General features: G+C 49.8%; 2 protein-coding genes across 16 annotated transcripts in view; one reads left to right on the forward strand and one right to left on the reverse strand.

Annotated features, from left to right (window-relative positions):
* Positions 1-5,816, forward strand: part of MTMR10 (myotubularin related protein 10) — a 44,913-nt gene extending 39,097 nt beyond the window's left edge. For 7 of the 8 annotated variants that reach the window (XM_082448664.1, XM_082448657.1, XM_082448659.1 and 4 more), the window contains 3 exons: positions 39-209; positions 1,451-1,633; positions 2,727-5,816. In XM_082448664.1, coding sequence (XP_082304790.1) covers positions 39-209; positions 1,451-1,633; positions 2,727-3,323 — 951 coding nt within the window. In that variant the 3' untranslated portion in view covers positions 3,324-5,816. The remainder of the gene's footprint in view (positions 1-38; positions 210-1,450; positions 1,634-2,726) is intronic. The other variant, XM_082448658.1, reaches the window with a different exon arrangement.
* Positions 5,817-7,168: 1,352 nt separating this feature from the next.
* FAN1 (FANCD2 and FANCI associated nuclease 1) overlaps positions 7,169-19,606 on the reverse strand; it is a 29,581-nt gene continuing 17,143 nt past the window's right edge. For 2 of the 8 annotated variants that reach the window (XM_082448592.1, XM_082448586.1), the window contains exons 8-14: positions 19,375-19,494; positions 15,875-16,039; positions 15,292-15,439; positions 11,537-11,640; positions 10,810-11,004; positions 10,081-10,209; positions 7,169-7,413 (exon numbers count right to left, since the gene is read on the reverse strand). In XM_082448592.1, the coding sequence (XP_082304718.1) occupies positions 7,276-7,413; positions 10,081-10,209; positions 10,810-11,004; positions 11,537-11,640; positions 15,292-15,439; positions 15,875-16,039; positions 19,375-19,494 (999 nt within the window). In that variant the 3' untranslated portion in view covers positions 7,169-7,275. The other 6 variants (XM_082448587.1, XM_082448590.1, XM_082448589.1 and 3 more) reach the window with 6 other exon arrangements.

Below are 19,606 nucleotides of genomic sequence, written 5' to 3' on the forward strand. Positions count from 1 at the left end.
CAGCGTTGAGTAATCCCGTTTCAACGTGTGTCCGCCAGGCTCCCGTGTTCCTGCTGTTCCTGGACGCCACGTGGCAGCTGCAGGAGCAGTGCCCGGCGGCTTTCGAGTTCTCCGAGACCTACCTGGCGGTGCTGCACGACAGCACCCGTGTGGCCCTGTTCGGCACCTTCCTCTTCAACTCCCCGCACCAGCGCGTGCAGCAGAGCACGGTGAGTGGCGCCCGCCGTGGCCGGCGCGAACTGCTTTATTGAGATAGCGTTGAAGTACAGTCAGCTGTGTGTTTAAACTGTCTTAGCTACCATTTTAAGCGGTAATTTCTGAAGGAATTATTTAAAGTTGGTTAAAAATCCAGGAACTTGAACTTGTTATCATTTTTATCAGTGAGCGTTTTATGTATTTCTCTCTGATGTTTATTGTTCATAATAAGCCAATTGAAAGATGTAAATCATTTTAAGTGCCGTAAATGTCGTGCTTTTGTATTTATATTTTCACATTTGGGCTGTCTGAATGGGTAATGGATAAGATCCTGTTTGAGGACATTTGTTTCCTAGGTCAGTAGAATATAAGTTGTACAAAGCAAATTATTTTTCTTCAGGAGTCCCGTGGAGAAGGATTTGAGAGAGGAAATGTAGGCGTGACGCGAGACTGCGGTTCTCTCTGGGCGCTGCTTACTGGATGTGCTCAGACCCTCATGCCGTGTGGCAGTCACTTTTACGTTAGGGCCATTGGTTTCTAGTCCCAATTCCTTGACTGAGGAAGAACCATGAGTAAGGAGGGTCTCAAGCCAAACTTGAAACTATCTATAGCTTCTGGTTGCCCCTGGTGGAACCTTCCGGAACCACAAGTTGTGTCTCACCCACATCTGGAGCAATGGGTATAGCCAACAAATGCTGCAGTGACCCCTGAGAGAGACAGAAAGGACAGCTCTCGTGGGCCTTCAGGAAGACTTTGTAGGAAGGGGGGCTGCCCTCACAGTGAGCTGTGGGATCCTCAGGCCCGGGTCTGGGAAGGTGCTGAGCCTGGATTCCTCATCCATGAAACTGCTCCATCAAATCAGCAGTAGAGCAGACATTCTGTGAGCTGAAGCATCATGCAGAGCATCCTGAAGGAATGCGTTGTTCAGGATTGGGGGTGTGGATGTGTGAGGAGATGGACCTGTTCAGGCCACGGCACCAGGGAGAACTCCATTCACGAGTCATGCTCACCAACGCCCTCACTGCCCAGGGGCCCGGCTCCCCTCTCGGCGCAGGGCTCCGCGCGCTCCTCCGTGCGAGGCGCCCGGAATGTCTGTTCCCGGGAAGCGGGGCACGCGGCTCCAGTGGGATTGGAGTCGCTCTCGTTCAGAAAAGTTCGTTTGTATGATGATGAATGACCGTCAGAAATGAATGTACTATGAGAAAATCTTAAGTTTGGCATCTTTCCACAAATGTTCAAATATTTTATTCTGCAGGAATTTGCTATAAGCAAAAATATCCAATTGGGTGATGAAAAGGGTTTAAAATTCCCCTCAGTTTGGGACTGGTCTCTTCAGTTTACAGCAAAGGATTGCACCCTTTTCCACAACCCCTTTTACATTGGAAAGAGCACGCCTTGTGTACAAAACGGTTCTGTGAAGTCTTTTAAACGGACAAAGGTAAGTTACAGAAATGCACTAACAATAAAAACCTTGTATTTGCTCACACATAACCAAAAACATCTTTTTCAGAACAGAGTATTAAAAGTCCAGTCACTTCCCATGACAGCATTGCCAGTGCAGGTTTGGAGGGGTCATTCACTTTCTCACTCAGATGACCCCGCCCCGACTTTTCGTCTTGCTGTCTGAGGCCCACACAGCCCTGGTCGTCATCTCAAGAGTCAGCAGTTGCAGCCCTGCACCCAGGGCCCTGCTCCTGAAGCCCGTCCACTCAGCCTGTTCTAGAATCAGCAAGGTCTAGCTTTTTTCTGACCAGAAATCTTAGAAATTCACACTTCAGCAAATTATAGGCAGACCTCGTTTTACTGCACTTGCTTTATTGCACTTTGCAGATACTGCATTTTTTACAAATTGAAGGTTTGTGCAAACCCTGCGTTGAGTTCGTCTGTCGGTGCCATATTTCCAGCAGTGTTTGCTCACTTTGTGTCTCTGTGCCACATTTTGGTAATTCTCACAATATTTCAAGTTTTTTCATTATTATTGTATTAGTGATGGTGATCTGTGATCAGTGATCTTTGACATTGCTATTGAAAAAAGATTACAACTCGCTGAGGGCTCAGATGATGGTTTGCATTTTTTAGCAACAAAGTGCTTAAATTAAGGTATGTACATAGTTTTTTTTAGATATAATGCTATTGCACACTTAATAGATTACAGTATATTGGAAACGTAATTTACGTATGCACTGGGAAACCAAAAAATTCATGTGACTTGCTTTATTGTGATACACGCTTTACTCCGGTGTCTGGAACCGAACCCACTGTATCTCTGAGGTCTGTCTATAATGGATAGAATATATCTCCCCCCACCCCCATGCAGGCTACAGCCTAGGCAGAGTCAAGGCCTAAAAGTGTTAAGCTCCAGTGGAGGAGGATTGGAATAAGTATTACCAGGGAAGGAACAAAATATTCTTTAAGGTTGAAATTCTACCAGTTTTTCCTAATTTCGAGTTTATATTTACCATTACACTTCTACTGTCTTTCTAAAAAGGGAAGCTCCAGGAAAATAATGCTAAAATCTCTCTTCTGTACAGAAAAGCTACAGCTCCACTCTAAGAGGAATGCCAGCTTCCTTAAAGAATGGAATCATCAGTGACCAAGAGTTACTTCCCAGGAGAAATTCATTAATATTAAAAGTAAAGCCAGACCCCCCCGAGCAGAGCGACAGCCAGGACAGGGGTGCGGAGCAGTACTTCCGAGAGTGGTTCTCCAAGCCGGCCGACCTGCACGGGGTGATTCTGCCACTTCTCTCCGGAATGCACATCAAACTGTGGAAACTCTGCTACTTCCGCTGGGTCCCCGAGGCCCAGATCCAGCGCGGGGGCTTCATCACGGCCTTCCACAAGGTCTCCCTGCTGGCGGATGAGGTGGACGTGCTGAGCAGGGCGCTGCGGCAGCCCCAGGGCAGCCCCCCGGAAGCCCCCTGCCCCGAGCTGGTCCAGAGCAGGCTGTACTTCTGCGCTGGTGGCCCGCACGACGCCCCGGGGACACCAGACTGCCTCTCCTCCTCGTTCCCCTTTTCCCCAGTGGGCAATCTGTGCAGACGGAGCATTTCAGGGACACCGCTAGGCAAGTTTTTAAGTGGGGCCAAAATATGGTTATCTACTGAGACACTAGCAAATGAAGACTGAGGCGGAGTGGCTTTCTGAACGTTCTGAGGGAGCGAGAGACCGTCTCCTCTGAAGTAAAACTGCTGGCCGAGGCGTTTGAAGCTCTAATCGTTCTATACGTAAGAATAACAGTTGAAATTTGCACTAATACTTTAAAACATGTTGAATTATGCTTCCTTCACAATATTTTTAAAAGATAGGTATAACTTTTATTTATGTCCTCTTTCTATCATTCTAGGTCTGGCTCATTTTTAGATCATTTGCAGGCAGACATTCCCACGATCTTATTACTGTGATCAAACTAATCAGGTTTTGTCTGCGACATTTATGTTGTCTACATCCATTTTTCCAGCCACCTCCTAAAGGTTCCCTGATCCTCAGTTGGATTAGCAGCCCAGAGAAGCAGACATCAGGAGAGTTAAGAAATTAGTGTTTAGTATATTTTCACGAAGCATCCAGTAAACCCCCAGTGGGCGTTAGTAGGTATTTGTGTATTTTTCTGGTCACTTTCTATTATCTCTAGTTGAGCTCACCTGAGAGTTGTGTGTTCTCACACTGTAATTTATTTTAGATCACTTTGGGACCGTAGATCACTGTGTTTTAAAATAATGAGTTTCCTTAGGACTAACTTTAAAATGATATGCACTGCTGACTTTAAAAGCATTTGCTATAGATAATTAATTAAATTTAGAAGTGCCTTTGACATTAATATTAAGATAGGAAGAACACAGAGTAAAACAGAATTTGTTTTTTAAATTAGGGTGTCAAAAGTCCCACTGCACATTGGAAAGAGGCTGGTCACACTCAGCATCATACCGACAGCCAGGAGTCCCCAGAGGCACACATCCCTCTGAAAGTCACCGAACACAGCGGGTCTGAAGCAGGGTCCGGGTCGGTGCGGCAGAATCACTGACACCCACCCTCAAAGTAGAGGCCCCGTCAGAGTCCAGTGGGGAGCACTCCCGGGGGCACATTCCCTTGGAAATCAGTGATGAGGTCTTGAGTCAGGTCACCTGAGTGCTTAGTGCTTAGGAAGGGAGGACAGGAGAGTAACAACGGACTTCTCTCAAAATACTGCCACTGTAACGAATGGTGAGAGCGCCCGCCCCACCCAACCTGTGACAGGTGTTCCGAGGCGCAGACAGAGGTGTGCTCTCGTCTCAAATTCCCGTTTTCAGGTTGTGTCACAAGAGCCGAGCCAAAGCTATGGGCCAGAGCTGGAGCTTACTGTGGCCATGCCGGTCACAGCCTCCCCGACACCCCTCACTTCTGTGTAAAAGATGGATGTCGTCAATGTGGCTGTTATTTAGAGTTTCTTAAACTGCCATCTTAAGCTTTTTAAAAAACGTTTATAGTAAAGTATCTAGTTAGCTTATGTCCTTTTCTAAAACAAGTTTTTTCAAAACAGTGTGTTTTACCTTTATATGTAACAAATAGATGTTTCTATTTGAATTATTTGCCTTTTAAAAATGGTTGGATAATGTCTCTGGACTTACAGGGACAGAAGTTCCTATGCAGTCTTAGCAAATCCATCGTGTGGATAAACCCAGTGTTTTGCCAACTTGTCTAGAAAGTAAGGGCTTTCTTAGTTTATATAAATAGCACTGTTGCCATTAAACGTTGTAAGTCCTGGATTGGAAACCAGCTCCGGTCCCCTGAAAACCCCACAGCATATCCTGCCACTGGAAGTGTAATAATTCTTCTTCCTTTTTCATTAGGCTGCTTTTTTTATTATTACAAATCGTTCTGAATTTGTTACTGTTTTTTTGGATTGAGCATTTACTTCTTTATAGCTTTTTTCTTCCCTCTCACATTTATTTCAACCCTTTTAGTAATTTTTTTTTGGTTAACTTGCAAGTTTAAAAATGATTAGGTACTATTAATACTGTTTTAAAATAGAAAATTTGCATATTTTTGTACGATAATCAAATGTAGTAAAATATAGTTTTTTGTTTTATTTTTGCTGAACAGTTGTTATATAATGATTATTGTGCCACAGTTTATCGTGCATAATATGAAAAACAACTATTACAGCCTTGAGTCCTGGCCCCTGCAGAGCTGCCTGGCACGCTGCTGGCACGGAGGACGTGTGGGGACAGAGTCCGAATGTGGTTCTGGACGCGGACACGGAGCCTGTGCTGACAGAGGGCCACACAGGCGTCAGGCAGCTCCGGACTCGCTAGGATCGGACTTAAAGGTGTACCATGTCTTACTGTTGTTTTGTGATGGAAACCAATTTTAAAACCAAAAATTTCTAACTTTATTTAAGAAAGTATATTAATCTGTGCTAACAGAGGGTGAAAACTATTCAACGTGTCCTTCAACAAAATCTGCTTGCTGTAGTAGTAACCTCAAGCAGTTAAAACTTGATTTTGAGAGAAAATGAAAACCTTTGTGCCTAAAATTGACTGTGACTTGGGTTAAAGTAGGATGTGCAGGAAGGTGAGAGACGCTGCTTTTCAGCAGTGGTGAATGTGAAGGAAGTGTTGACTGCTAATAAAATTTTCACAGGAATCGTTGCCTTCGTTGTCAATATGAATCCCCTGCGAGAACACGGAGCATCAAGAAGCGAGGGTGTTTTCTTCAGCTGTGCTTGTGTGTCGTCCACGCGACGCTCTGTCTGCTGTAAAGCAAGGCAGAGATCGGTAACATTTCTAACCTCAGTTCACAACTGGCTGTTGTCATGGCCATGTGGGTTCATGGACCAGGCTCTAACTCGTCCTTCCATTTAACAAATTAAAAAGCTGGGGAGTACCATTTCCTTAAGAAGGTCTTGGAACTAGTCTCTGGAAGCGGGAGCCTGGCCCGGCACACCTGGGCCTACCGTTCTGATAAACCCCTTCCTGCGTCCACCTTCCCCAGCCCAAGGCTCTTCCAACAGTGACGGGCAGCCCTGTACCTGCACACCTTGGAGATACTGCAGGTCGGTTCCAGAGCCCCACAATAAAGCGAGTATCTATCTATCTCGATAAGGCAAGTCATGTGAATTTGCTGACTTTCCAGTGCATATAAAAGTTATATTTCCACTATACTGTAGTCTTTTAAGTGTGCAGTAGCATTATGTCTAAAAAAAAGTGTTCTTACCTTGAAGTATTTTAAAATACTGTCCTGCTAAAATATACTAACCATCATCTGAGCCTTCAGCAAGTCATACCATAACAAATATAATGATGAAGAAGTTTAAAATATGGTGAGAATTACCCAAATGTGACCCATAGACCTGAAGTGAGCAAATACTGCTAGAAAAATGGTGCTGATAGACTCGCTCGACACAGGGCTGCCCCAGACCTTTGATTTATACAAACGCAGTATCTGCAAAGCACAATAAAATGAGATCTGTATGCATACAGGAAATTGCCTCTAGTCATTAGGGATGTTCCCAAGGAGAAGGACGAAAAGGGACAACTGCCTTTGATAACGAATGTCCCTCCCTTTGGTGACACAGGCCCGAGAGCAAGCACTGACAGAAATAATAAGGAAGTTAATGAGAATTTGTTTCTTAATTCCTAAAGAAATCAGAGTTTCATCTGTTTATGCCCATCTTGGATAATCATAAAACAAGACTTTTAGCAGCCAGATGTGTAAGGGCAGTATAGAAAAACAGAGATAAATAAAGGAATCTCCATTTCCAATATACTTTTTAGAGAGAAACATTGTGTATGCTCCTTTTATAAAAGACCTAAAGCTGTGAATCATCTCCTTTTGGGGGGTTTTCCAACTTTCCTATAAGTCAGATGCATCTAGCTCCTGAAACGGCCACCAAGGTTTTGACCTTTTTAAAAGTTCATTACCTGCTGTGTGGAATCAGTGAGTGTACTGAAGCCAATACCGAGGTTTGTGATACACAGACACTGTACAGTGATAAGTCCTTACACTGCCAGGTTTATTACGACAACAACAAAATCAAAATTAAATAAGATGTAGTGACACTTGACGCTTCTGACGCTCTCAGATGCTCCCAGGCCCACAGCTCTCAGTTGGGGCCCCTGCTCTTGGCTCCAACCGCAGCCACGTGGCAGACCTCCACGTCCGCCCCCAGCCGGTGCAGCTCATCCAGCCAGATCATCTGCTTTTGCGAAAGACGGTCACTGGGGCCCTTCACTTCCACCAGCTGGGAGACAGAAGGGTCATTCAGGTAAGCTACGGTAGTTTCCACTGACAACTATTTAGATGGTTTATCCTCTATGCTGCTGTACTTACATATGTATAGCAACTAAACATACACATATGAAATTCAGTGAGAAAGTTGCCTTTTCTGTAGAAACCAGACAGTTCACAGAGAATTAGGAAATCTATTCGTAATACAGCAGTTGAAAAATAGTTTTAAAGCACACACTGCACTGTTACTCTCCTGCTTAACACCCCTCAATCACTTTTTGTCAGGTCTGCAATTAAACCCAAACTTCTTGCCATGCCCTACAAAACTGTGTGATCTGGCGCCTGCCAACCACACCAAAGGCTTCCTCTCAGTTCCCGAGACAGACAACATCTGCCCAACCAAAGGGCAGACATTCATCACGCTTGCTGTTCCCGCCGCCTAGGACATGTCTCCCTGTTCTTCACGTGTCTGACGTCTTCTCCTTCCGTGCTCAGCTTAAATTCATCTCTAAGAAGGGTCCTTCGTATGCACTTCTTCGTGGTGTTTATCACAAGATAAAACTGCTCATTGCATATCAGCTCCATGAAAGCGTAACTGTGTCAGTTTTGTCCACTGCAGATCACCAAAATTCAAAACACGGCAATGAAAACTATCCAAAACGAAGTATAGAAAAGAATTTTTTAATGAAGAGAGCATTTCAGCAACCTAAGAGTAGTTTAATTAGTCCCCAAAGGGAAGAAGACAGAGAAAAATATTTGAAGAAATAATGGCCAAAAATTTTTCAAATTTGATGGAAACTAAACCCAAAGATCCAAGAAGCTCAGTGAACCCCAAGCACAGAACCATAAAGAACACGACACTAAGAAACATCATAACTAAATTGCATAATCAGTGGAAAAATGAATCTCTTCAAAGCAGCCAGAATTTTTAAAAGCCAGAGGGGAAAGACTGATTTCTCGTTGAAAACAATACAGGCTAGACAACAGTGGACCAATATTTTAAGGTACTGAAAAAAAACTGTCAACAGAATTCTTTGCCCAGAAAAAAATATCTTTCAAAAACAAAGACTTAAAGTCTTAAAATATCAATATATGAAACCTAAATAATTCATTACTAGCAGACCTCCATTTCAAGAAATGTTAAAGGAAGTTCTTCAGTCAAGAAGAGAATGATAGTACACGGAAATCTGGATCTATATAAAGGAATAACAAACATTAGAATTTGTATCTACATGAGTAAATATAAAGACTCAGTCAACTGTAGAAAGCAAAAATAATGTGCCACAGGGTTTATAACATGTCGAGGTATAATGTATGAACACAGCACAAACGCTGGGAGAGGAGATATAAAAATATACTGTTGTTATGTGCATGATAAATGAAGATCCCACGTGCCACGGAGCAACTAAGCCCATGCGCCACAACTACTGAGCCTGCACTCTAGAGCCTGCGAGCCACAACTACTGAGCCCGAGTGCTGCAACTACTGAAGCCCTCACACCTACAGCCCATGCTCCACAACAAGAGAAGCCACCGCAATAAGAAGCCTGCACACTGCAACAAAGAGTAGCCCCCACTTGCCACAACTAGAGAAAGCCCACACGCAGCAACGAAGACCCAACGCAGCCAAAAATAAGTAAGTTTATAAGTGCATCCTTTTAAAAAAAACAAAAATAGATGACAGGTTTAAAGCCAAACATGAATAACATTCAATGTAAATGTTCCAAATACCCAATTAAAAGGCAGACGTTGTCAAATTAGATGAAAAAGTAAGACCCAGATAAATGCTGCCTACAAGAATATATAAGAAACTCAAATATAAAGAAAAAATATGTTAAATGTAAGAATAGAAGAAGTATCACATTAACACTAACCGAAAGAAAGCTGGAGTGGCTATATATCAGTTCAACTTCAGAGCAAAGAACCCAGGAATAAAGGAAGGTCATTTCATAATGATCAAGAGTTCAATTCATCAAGAAGACATGACAATCCTAAGTTTATACATCGAATAATATATGAAGCAAACATTGATATAACTGCAAGGGAGAAAGACCCAAATCCACAATTACAGTCAGAGACATCATATGACACTGGAAGCATGATTCATTAAAGAACAGATTAGGTTGTGACTTTGTCAAAAAGGATTTGTACCAGAGTTTTTTTTTCATCTCAAAACTCAATAATAAGGAAGACACCAGCCTGTGATGGGCAGCAGGGTGAGGCAAGGGAGGCATCCAGCCTACAACACGTGAGGAAGTGCTCACTCCTGGAGCTTAGAAAACAGCTCCCAACCATCCTGGCCTCCTGGCGCTCACACCTGCAAAACCTCCACCCTTGAGTGTGGACTTGCTGCTAACAGTGGACACAGCAAAAGCAATGGAACTTCACTGCCAAGATCAGCTGCTAAGAGACTGACTTCTGTCTTACTCACACCCTGGCCCTTCTCACTCACCTGCTCGGATGAAATACGCTGCCATCGGGGGAGCTGCCTGCAGAGAGGCCCACATGCCAGCACCAAGGGCACCTCCGCCAACAGCCACCGAACAACCCCAGCCCTCAGTCCAGCAGCTCTCAAGGGATTCGGCCTTATCAACCACCATGCTAGAAATGCCTAGATTGTGGCCTTTGATTAAGTTGATCATAAAGTTACCAACATGACTTTACATTCTGGCTCAACTGACCTTAACGTGGTGACTTTGGGAGCTCCACACCACCAGGTCAGGGAGGCCCCCTCGGCAGTGTCGGAAGTCCACGGCCAGGCGCCGGCACACACCACTGAGGATGGGGCCCCCCAGGCAGGACACAAGATCCTGGACACGAAACACAGGGACAGTCAGCCCTCCCCCAGGACAGAGACCCTGAAGCCCCCCCAGTGACTGTGAGGTGGGGCGGGGACTCCATGTGTCATTCAGCAGAGATGCGTCCAGGAACACCAAGTGCCCTTCTTCTGCTTGTGCTGGGGCTCCAGAGCCAGGGGCTAGAATGCCCCCAGCAAGCTCTGGGGACCACTTCTCCTTGGGTCAGTTACCAAGCTTCTGCCCGGTGGGGAACATCCGGGGAGCAGCTAAGGAAGAGGGAAATTGGGGTAAGCACTCAGGAATGTGACAGTGATGACCCTCAGAGGCCCGCAGTCACAGGACAGGGACGGTGTCCGCCCTCCAGGGGCCACAGGCCAGGCCAAGGGAAGCTGCCAACCAAATGGGCAGAAGGCATAACTGAGGCTTGTTCATGCTTGTGATCGTTCCTTCAGTAACACAGGCCTGTGGGCTGGGGTACCACACACACACGTACGTGTGTGCGTGCATATATACCCACACACATACACATGCATGTAGGCATACGTGTGTGTGTGTTGTTACAGTTGCGAAAAGGACACCCCGCATCAAGGAATCCTGCCTGCAGACCGTCACCTGGGCTTGCTGAAGAGAAGCGAAGCGATCCCAGCTGACAAGGGAGGCCACCCTGCCTTCCTGGGCCTGCCACGCGGCTGCCACCCAGGCCCGCAGGCTCTCCGCGGGGGCACCGTGAATCTGCCGCAGCCGGGCCTCGATGGCCGGTGCTCTGCTGGCGAAGAAGCTGTCCGTGCAGAGGTCCAGCGGGGCCGCCTGTGTGCAGGGAAAGTAAGCTCACGCTGTGCCTGGGGAGGCCAGAGTCATGAGAAGAGTCAAGATCAAATTTGGAAACTGGCCAATCTGATGAAGTTGACGCGTTCTTTTTCTCAAAAGATACGTAAAAATTACCTAAGTAATCTGATATAAAAGCAACTTATTACACTGGGTTTTTTAGAGTAATAATTTGCAAAAGGAGCTTTTAGGTTAAACTGGTGGAACTCTTAGCAGGCACATGTGACAAAGCATGTGAGAGCACCTGGGCCCACCAGGGTGAAGCTGAAGAAACTTACACTAAAAGTTTCAAACGGAATGATTCCAGTAAAGTAGGCTTAAAGTTTAAAACTTAACATACTTACATTTTAAATTGTATGAATCACATTTTAAAATTAAAAGCTATTCTTATGGTGGAATTAGCACCATCCAAAAGAGGGGCAGGTTTCTGATGGCTGCAGAGGCGGGGCACCCAGGCGGAAGTGACTCACGCACGTGCAGGAGTCTCTGCTGCCTGAAAACGTGCCGTGATTACCTGGTAGGCGTTTCTGAAGGCGTCTGGTATCCCGTCCATGAAGATGACATCCCATAGGAGGAGGCCGTACAGCGTGCTGAAGGTGGACCCTTCCCCGTGGATCCCTGAGACAAAGTCACACACACACAAGAAAAATCCATTTCTTCTGTTTTTTAAAAACCACCACCATATCCTACTGCCTACTCAATTTGAAGAAAATAGCAAATATTTTACATTCAAATGCAAATGCTGTTTTTGTTCCATTCCTAGGTCATTTTTTTACATTATATTGCTTATATACAGAAGCCTTGTTTAAAGGCAAAAAATCTTAGTAATCATGAGAAAATTCAAATGCACATTTTGGAGCTAGAGTGGAAAAACCTAAGGAACACGTTTAAAAATAAATAAAAGCAGATTCCCTCCTCGGGCTCTGGGGGTTCCATTCGGTGGGTTCGGAGGCGGGGGCATCCCCCGAGGGGCTCTGGGGCAGGGGGTCCCTCGGCCTCACTTGGAAAAGCCCTCTGGGAAGGAGTCTGAGTGCCCTGGGAGCCTGTGCCCTCTGACCCCGTTTGCCTCCTCCACCCAGTACTCCTCTGCCTCGGCCTGGACACAGTGCCCGGGGTTTCTAAGACTCGGGGTTTTACAGAAAGCTTCCGTGTCAGAGACCACCTAGTCCAGACGCCCCCTTCACCCCACATCCAGACCACACGATAGGGCGGTGACCTCAGAGAGGCCAGGCCCAGCCCCAGGCCGTGTGAACGGCAGAGCAGGGTCCGCAGGGCTGGAGCCTCCCAGAGCGAGCCGAGCCCCACCTGGCCCCTCGGCGCACCTGACGCCTGCGCCCCCTGAACAGGCTGCAGCATCTCTCCGGCCAGTGGGCCCCAGGCATCGCACACGAGGTCAGAGGCAGCACAGGTCCCTATCAAGGCCCACTGGAGGCAGCCCTGGCCCTCCTCCCCGTCCAGGCTGCGCTGTGCGCCCCCTCAGCTGGCCCCTGCCCCGCAGGCCGTCCTCCGCTATCTGCTCGGGCCGCCAGCTGAAGCCTCGCCCTGGAGCCCTGCACGCCTGCCGGGCCGGAGGGAGGCAAGCCTGGCCCTCCGCCCTGGACAGCAGCATCCCTGAACCCTGAGCCGTCGGCGTGCGCTGGTGCTGTTAAGTCCACTCATTTGGGGAGATCCTTCTGAGGAACTCTGAAAGAAACTTCCCCAGAGGGTCTGAGGTCGCCCTCACACCAAACCTTCTCCAGAGGACCCACAGCAGGGTTCTGCTCAGGTTCACTGCATCAATTTTAATAAAGGAAAAAAATATTTTATAAAAAAATTGATATTCCAGAATCGGAACTGTCCGTCTGTCTTTCAAGCTCACGGCTAAACTGAAAGCGTTCGCTGCATCGGCTCACAGCCGGCAGCCGCCTGCCCAGGGCCTGCTGCTCCTCCCCTGACGCCGGGTCACAGGGCTCCCGCCACCGCCGTGGGGACCGATCCTGCGTCCTGTTCGTTTATTCCTGACCCTCCGGGCCTCCCGCATCTCTGTCCTCACTGGCGTGTGCACTTCGCCCTCAGCAGCATCACCTTCCCGGTAAGTGATACAGACGTCACACAGGTTCATCTTAACCATCACCTGGGACACGCAGCAGAGAGAGGCCCGTGTGTCACGAGGTCCCCTCCTGCGGGGTCGTTTTGTGTCCTCACTCATCTGAACGATCCCATCACACGCCAGTGAAATGATGTCCTGATTTTCACATACGTGAAGATACCTGAGTGTTCTTCAACCTAGTGACCCTTCAGCACAGACAGGGGGGGTCTGGCCTGGACATGCGGACCGAACCCGTGGGCCCCCTGGGAGTGACCACAGGAGCCAAGGTCTGGGGTCTGCTTCCAACATTAGGGGGGACGGCGGATGGAGGAGGGCTGGGTGAAGCAGGGGGCGCGGGGAGCTCCGCACACCTCTCTGCTTTCCCATAAAGGCATGTTCCGCAGCTTCCATGACATTAATAACAAGTTATTTTTTAAAAAAGGCTAAAGCCCCCCCGACGCCCCAGTCCCTCTAAGGTAACTGCCCAGCCGTCGTCACTGCCCTCACGGGCAGCTGCAGCTTCCTCTGCGGTTCCCTCACGGTTTTTATGTTACTTTTCTATTCAGTACATTCACTAAGGACAGAGACTGACCAGTTCCTTTTACCAATTATAAGGCAAATTCTCACAGTCTTTTCTTCAGTCTGGCCTTAGACAAAGCACTGAATTTGCAGTTCCTTCTCCGAGGCCAAAATCGAAGGAAGAATGGAAGAAGGGAAGAGGGCTGACAGGGACACAGAGAAGCCGAGCCACCTCCAGTGGACGGCAGGGACAAGCAGACGATCTTAACACAGCTCGGTGCTGCTCAGGCGAGCAGGCCCGCGGTGACAACCCTCAGGACCCGGCGCAGGCCCCGCACGCGTGGGCAGACGGGCGCGGCCCCTCCACTGTGTCTGGACACCGGTGCCTGGGCTGCTGACAGCACACAGGCCGTCACACACGAGTCACCACACGTCTTACTCAGGTGTTCCTCAAATGGCCAGGCCCAACTCCCGAACGTGGACCCCTTGCCCTCGGCGTCTCCTGGCTGAGACCCGCATGCCGGGGACGTCCCCAGGATGGCCCGGGGGCCGGGGGCTGCTCCCAGCACTCAGAGGGGACAAAGGAGACACAGGCTTGGGAGGAATCGAGGGACAGGATCCAGGTCCGGGCCCGTCCTGGCTGGCCTGCCGCATCCCCTCCCCGGCCAGGGACGCTTATCACCTCCCTGAGGCTCCCTGAGGTTCGCATCTGCAAGCCGCGGGGTCTCTCCCTCTGGCGCCTTCACCCCCGAGCAGCAGAGACGCCGGGTGCCCTCCCCAGCCCTCCTCCCCTCCCCTAGATGGCCGAAGGGAGTCCTCGGCTCCCAGTTTCTGGAACCAGGCAGAATTAATTCCCACTTGGGCTCTACACGGTTCAGAAAACGGCTTCCGAGTGAAACCTACAAAGTCTGAACAAAGAGGATGCCAAGCAGCCCAGAAAGAAGAGAACCAGGGGCACGTGGTCCTGGTCCCTCTGCACATCTGGCCTGAGACACAAAGAGCATCTCATCAGCGGCTCAAAGAGCAAAGTCCCACTCACCCCTGAGGGGCCGCAGACCACCTGCCCTGCAGCCGCACACGCCCATGCACACCCACACAACCACACACACACACACAGAGCAGCCCGGTTCAGCGGGAACTAGCGGTGTTTCTCTCTCGCGAGGTCACGTCCGTCATTTCACTGTGAGGCCTCAGCTCCCCGGAGACGCAGCAGAGCGGGTGCGGCTGGAGGGGCGGGTGATCACGCATGCTTCTTGGGAAGGAAGATGGGAAAACCTCCAGTTCTTACTGACATTTGCTCTCCTCCCTCGCATGGGCTCGCGAGCTCATTTTACAAGGAATTTGACCCACAACTCTTCCAACCATGTCTCTGGTCCCAGGCATGACGTCCTGTCAGGGCTCGGCCCTCCATCCCCTTAACGACACCCACCCCCCCAGACTGCCGGTCCCTCTTGGAAGCAGCCTGGCCCCAGCTCCCCTCCTCTGACCGGCTGGCTGTCGGCAGCATCTCGTGGTCCTCTGCCCCGTCCTGTCCCCCTGCCTGACAGGAGCTCTCTGAGGGCAACCCAGCCTCCCTTGCTCCTCGCGTCCTCCCAGAAGGCGCTGCCCTCACGGGTGGGAGGTGCGGACACTGGCTGTGGGGCGGGACACCACCCACTGTGGCCACACGGCCCTGGTGTTACCCTGGTCGAAGCCACAGCGTCTGTAATGGGCCAGCGCCAGCTCCTCCACGGAGCACAGGACAGTGGCAGGGGCAGTCCCCCTGGCCTCCAGCACGAAGACAGACTTGCCCGGCCCATGCTGCGGGCAGAGCCGGCCCGTGACGGTCACCTGCAGGGGGGGGCGAGGGGAGGACAGCCATTAGCTTTCCTCCTGCTCCAGCCCTGCACACCCGGCTCTGCTACCCCAAGGACACACTGTCCTCCACCCCCGAAAGGCCACCCATCTTCAGCGCGGTGCCAGGCCATGTGACCCGCACCTGGGGACGCAGCTCACCGCCCGGCCCCCTGCTCTCTGGGGCCCTGACCAGGCAGGGGGACCTGGAAAGGCTGTGAGCTGCTGACTCAGGAGTTTACAGAGTCACAGCCCCTGCCGGCCCAGCCTCCCAACGCCCAGGTGAGGACAGGGGCGAGGCCAGGTCGCTGCCCACAGCAAGCCAGAGGGTCTTTGGAGTCGACAAGAAATGCGCGCTGAAAACCTCTCTAAGGCTGCGTTCAGGAAAAAAAACAAAAATACATCCCAAGTGCCCCAAGAATATTTACTTACATGTTTGACGTCATCCACGGTGATTTCTGGGAGCTGACGGAAGAGGTGCGCATACTTCTGGCAGCTGGGAGAGGCCCGCAGGCGCACGGCCCTCTGATACAGCGAGAGGCGGTGGCCTGTCCGCACGTCCGGATCCGCCAGCCCTGCTGTGATGCACTTGATGGCCTAGAAGATAGCACAGTGCCTGTCAGGGTCCTGGAGTCCCCATGCAGCATCCCCTCGTTTCATGTGACGGGAAACCCCACTGTTAATTAATCATTCATTTTGCTAACTAGTGGTGGGCAAAGCAGCCCTTCCAGAGACAAGGACATTCCCTTAGGTCCCATGCCGAGCACAGAAGAAGCACAGACCCCGATGCAAATGTCTGGGGCACGAGCAGCCGTGCTCCCGACACTATGTCCTGGTCACACGTGTGGACACAGCCCATGTCAGCTGCCACACACTCAGGAGACGGAGGCGGCTGGGGAGAGGGACCTGGTCCGGGGCGCGCTCGGGGCACCACCCAGGGGCTCGGAATGCAGAGCAGGCACCTCTAGGGCAGGAGCCTGGCCGTCTGACCACCTCCCAGTCCCAGGGAGCCTCATTTATAGGGAGAAGAATCTTAAGTTTGAAGGAGTTACGCATTTTCTAAGGTTATTCAGGGCTGGACAAATAAACAAAAATACTGAAAACTACATGGGATACCACTTCACACCCACTAGGATGACTGTACTCAGAAAAATGGACAATAAAAAGTGTTGGCGGGGATGTGGGAGAAATTGGAGCCCTCATGCTTTGCTGGCAACAATGGAAAAATGATCCAAATACTGTGAAAAACAGTTTGGCAGTTCCTCACAAAGTCATACACGGAATTACCACGTGACCCAGCAACCTCACATCCAGGTACACGCCCACCACAACTGAAAGCAGAGTTTCAAACAGGTATTTGTACACAGTAGTACTATTCACAACAGCCAAAAAGTAGGAACCACCCAAGTGTCCATCTACAGATGGATGGATCAACACAACGTGGTCCGTTTACACAATGGAGTTATTATTCAGCCTTGAAAGGGAAGGACATTGACACCTGCTACAACATGGATGAACCTTGAGGACGTTATGCTGAGGGGAATAAGCCAGGCACAAAAGGACAAAGATTACATGATTCCACTTCTGGGTATTTCATGGAAATACCCAGAACAGGCAGATTCCTAGAGACAGAAGCAGATTAGAGGGAACAGGGAACAGGGAACCGGGAACCAGGAACCAGGGCAGGAGGGAACAGGAGTAACTGTTTCAAAGGAGCAGAGTTTCTGTTTGGAGGATGAAAAATTTGGGGAACAGACAGTGCTGATGTTTGAACAACACGGTTCTGAACTGCTCGGGTCCACACACGCACAGATTTCTTCCAGTAAAGACTACAGCACTGCACGGTCCACAGCGGGTTGGATCTGCAGACACAGGACCTCAGAAATGGAGGGCCAACTACAAAGTTATCCGTGGATTTCTGACTGTGCAGGGGCAGGGGGGGTCGGCGCCCCGATCCCCGAGTTGTTCAAGGATCAGCTGTATGATTAACGCTACTGAACTCTATACCTAGAGATGGTTAAACTGCAAGTTTTCTTTGTCGTATATATTTATTACAATAAAAGAATAAAAAGTAAAACAAAAGCCCTGAAAATCAGTGAAGATCAGGCCATCAGAGTGGGGTGGTCCAGAGGAATCAAGGAGAGAATGAGGCCCTGGGCCGGCTCTGTAGCCCCGTGGGAGCCGGGCTGGCCACAGGGAGGGGCGGCCTCGGGCTCCGCCTGGCCTGGCCAACTGCTGGGCACCTGCAGGCATGAGCCTCTGCTGGGCTGGCAGGTGCCCTCCCTGGAGACTGATGTAGAGAAGGAAGGAACGGTGACAAAATAACGGGTTATGAGCATGGCCGGGAAGATCTTTGGGAAAAGGCGAAAAGGAACGAGGGTTTTCCATCTGTCTCAAAGATAACCTCTGAGTATGAGTGAACGCTCCTATCAGCAGATCCGAGCAAGGGGAAAGTCTATCAACTCTTTGGAACCTTTATTTCAATGAGACAGGCAGCGTGCACACACCCTCTGTCCCCGCTGGGTGAGGGGCCACCAGAGGCCTCTCCTGCCCTGTCAGCCCGAATCAGCGCCGGGCGGGGAGCACCAAACCTGCCTCCAGGAGAGGAAACAGCTCTCCCGGCTGGAAGCACCTGAGGTGACAAGGCATCTTTTCAGGTTAAGGCAGTAAAAATAGTATGTCATCGTCCACCCCTGTGGTCAAATTTTCCAGCCCTCCATCATCCTGATTCACTTGACCTGCCCCTGGAAAAACAAAAGCTCCCAGAGCCGTAGTGCCCTCTGCTCAATGCAAACACGAGGTTGGCAGGGACGGGGACCGCAGGTGGCCACACAGAGGGCCACTGTCGCCACCTCGGGAGGCCCCGCCCTGCTGGCTGCAGCAGCTGGCAGCCAACGGTGTCCTCAGACTCACAAGGTCTCCGCCACAGAGAAGGCAGCGCCTGGAAGGGAAGGCATCCGCCCTGCTGAGTCAGACACCATGTCTCACGGCGGGAGGAACGCCTTCCATCCATCTTTCTACCAGGAGGCCCCGGGCAACGAGTGAATACAACCACCATTTCCAAAACCACCATTTCCAAAACAGTGTGAAGGCGGACACATCTAACCCTCCAGCTCCCTCCACCCCTAGAACTTCATCCCTGAATCCCGACACGGTCCCGCTGCCGACACACCCGCCAACCCCACTGTCGCCCCCATGTTCGCGCCCCTACTACTTCTTCTGGGGTTGGAAGAACACGGACAAAGAAGGATGTTTAAGAAATCAACGTTCTAAATCAACCATAGTCCAATATAAAATAAAACTTTTTAAAAAAAGAAACCAGGGGCTTCCCTGGTGGAACAGTGGTTAAGAATCCGCCTGCCGGTCGGCTCTCCCTGGTCTATCAGGAGGTCGGCCGGCTGTGTTGGCAGCGCCCTCACTAACTCTGCTCTTTGTTCTCAATAAACTCACTCTCGTCTAAAAAGAAAAACAATCCGCCTGCCAATGCAGGGGACACAGGTTCAAGCCCTGGTCCGGGAAGATCCCACATGCCGCGGAGCAACTGAGCCCGTGCGCCACAGCTACTGAGCCTGTGCTCTAGAGCTCACGAGCCACAGCTACTGAGCCCGCACACCTAGAGCCCATGCTCCCCAACAAGAGAAGCCACCGCAATGAGAAGCCCGCGCACCACAACGAAGAGTAGCCCCCGCTCGCTGTAACTAGAGAAAGCCCGCACATAGCAACGAAGACCCAACACAGCCAAAAATTTAAAAATTAAAAAAAAAAAGAAACCAATGTTCTAAATCAACCATAGTCCAATATAAAATAAAAGTTAAAAAAAAAAGAAATCAACGTTCTAATTACATTTAGATTTTTAAGGTATTAACAGTTTGCTATATTTTTAAACGTATGCCAAACTGAACAAAGGCTGGGCAGCTCCCGCGGCTGAGTACCGGCTCCAGGCGCTTCAGGTGCTGGTGCAAGTTGAGAGCCAGCCGGTCCCACCACCGGCCTCTGCTGTCAGGACAGTACACTTTCTGGGACAAAAGGTTTTCAAGCTCCTTGACGGCTTCCTGTGACAACAACAAGGGACGCGCATTAGAAGCCTACACACCAAGAGTCTGCCATTATACTGAGTAGTCAGGAAAATTGGCAAAGTATACCTATACAGCATCCCTCTCCATT

This window comes from Balaenoptera physalus (assembly GCF_965194825.1).
Source record: "Balaenoptera physalus genome assembly, chromosome: 2".
Lineage (NCBI taxonomy): Eukaryota > Metazoa > Chordata > Mammalia > Artiodactyla > Balaenopteridae > Balaenoptera > Balaenoptera physalus.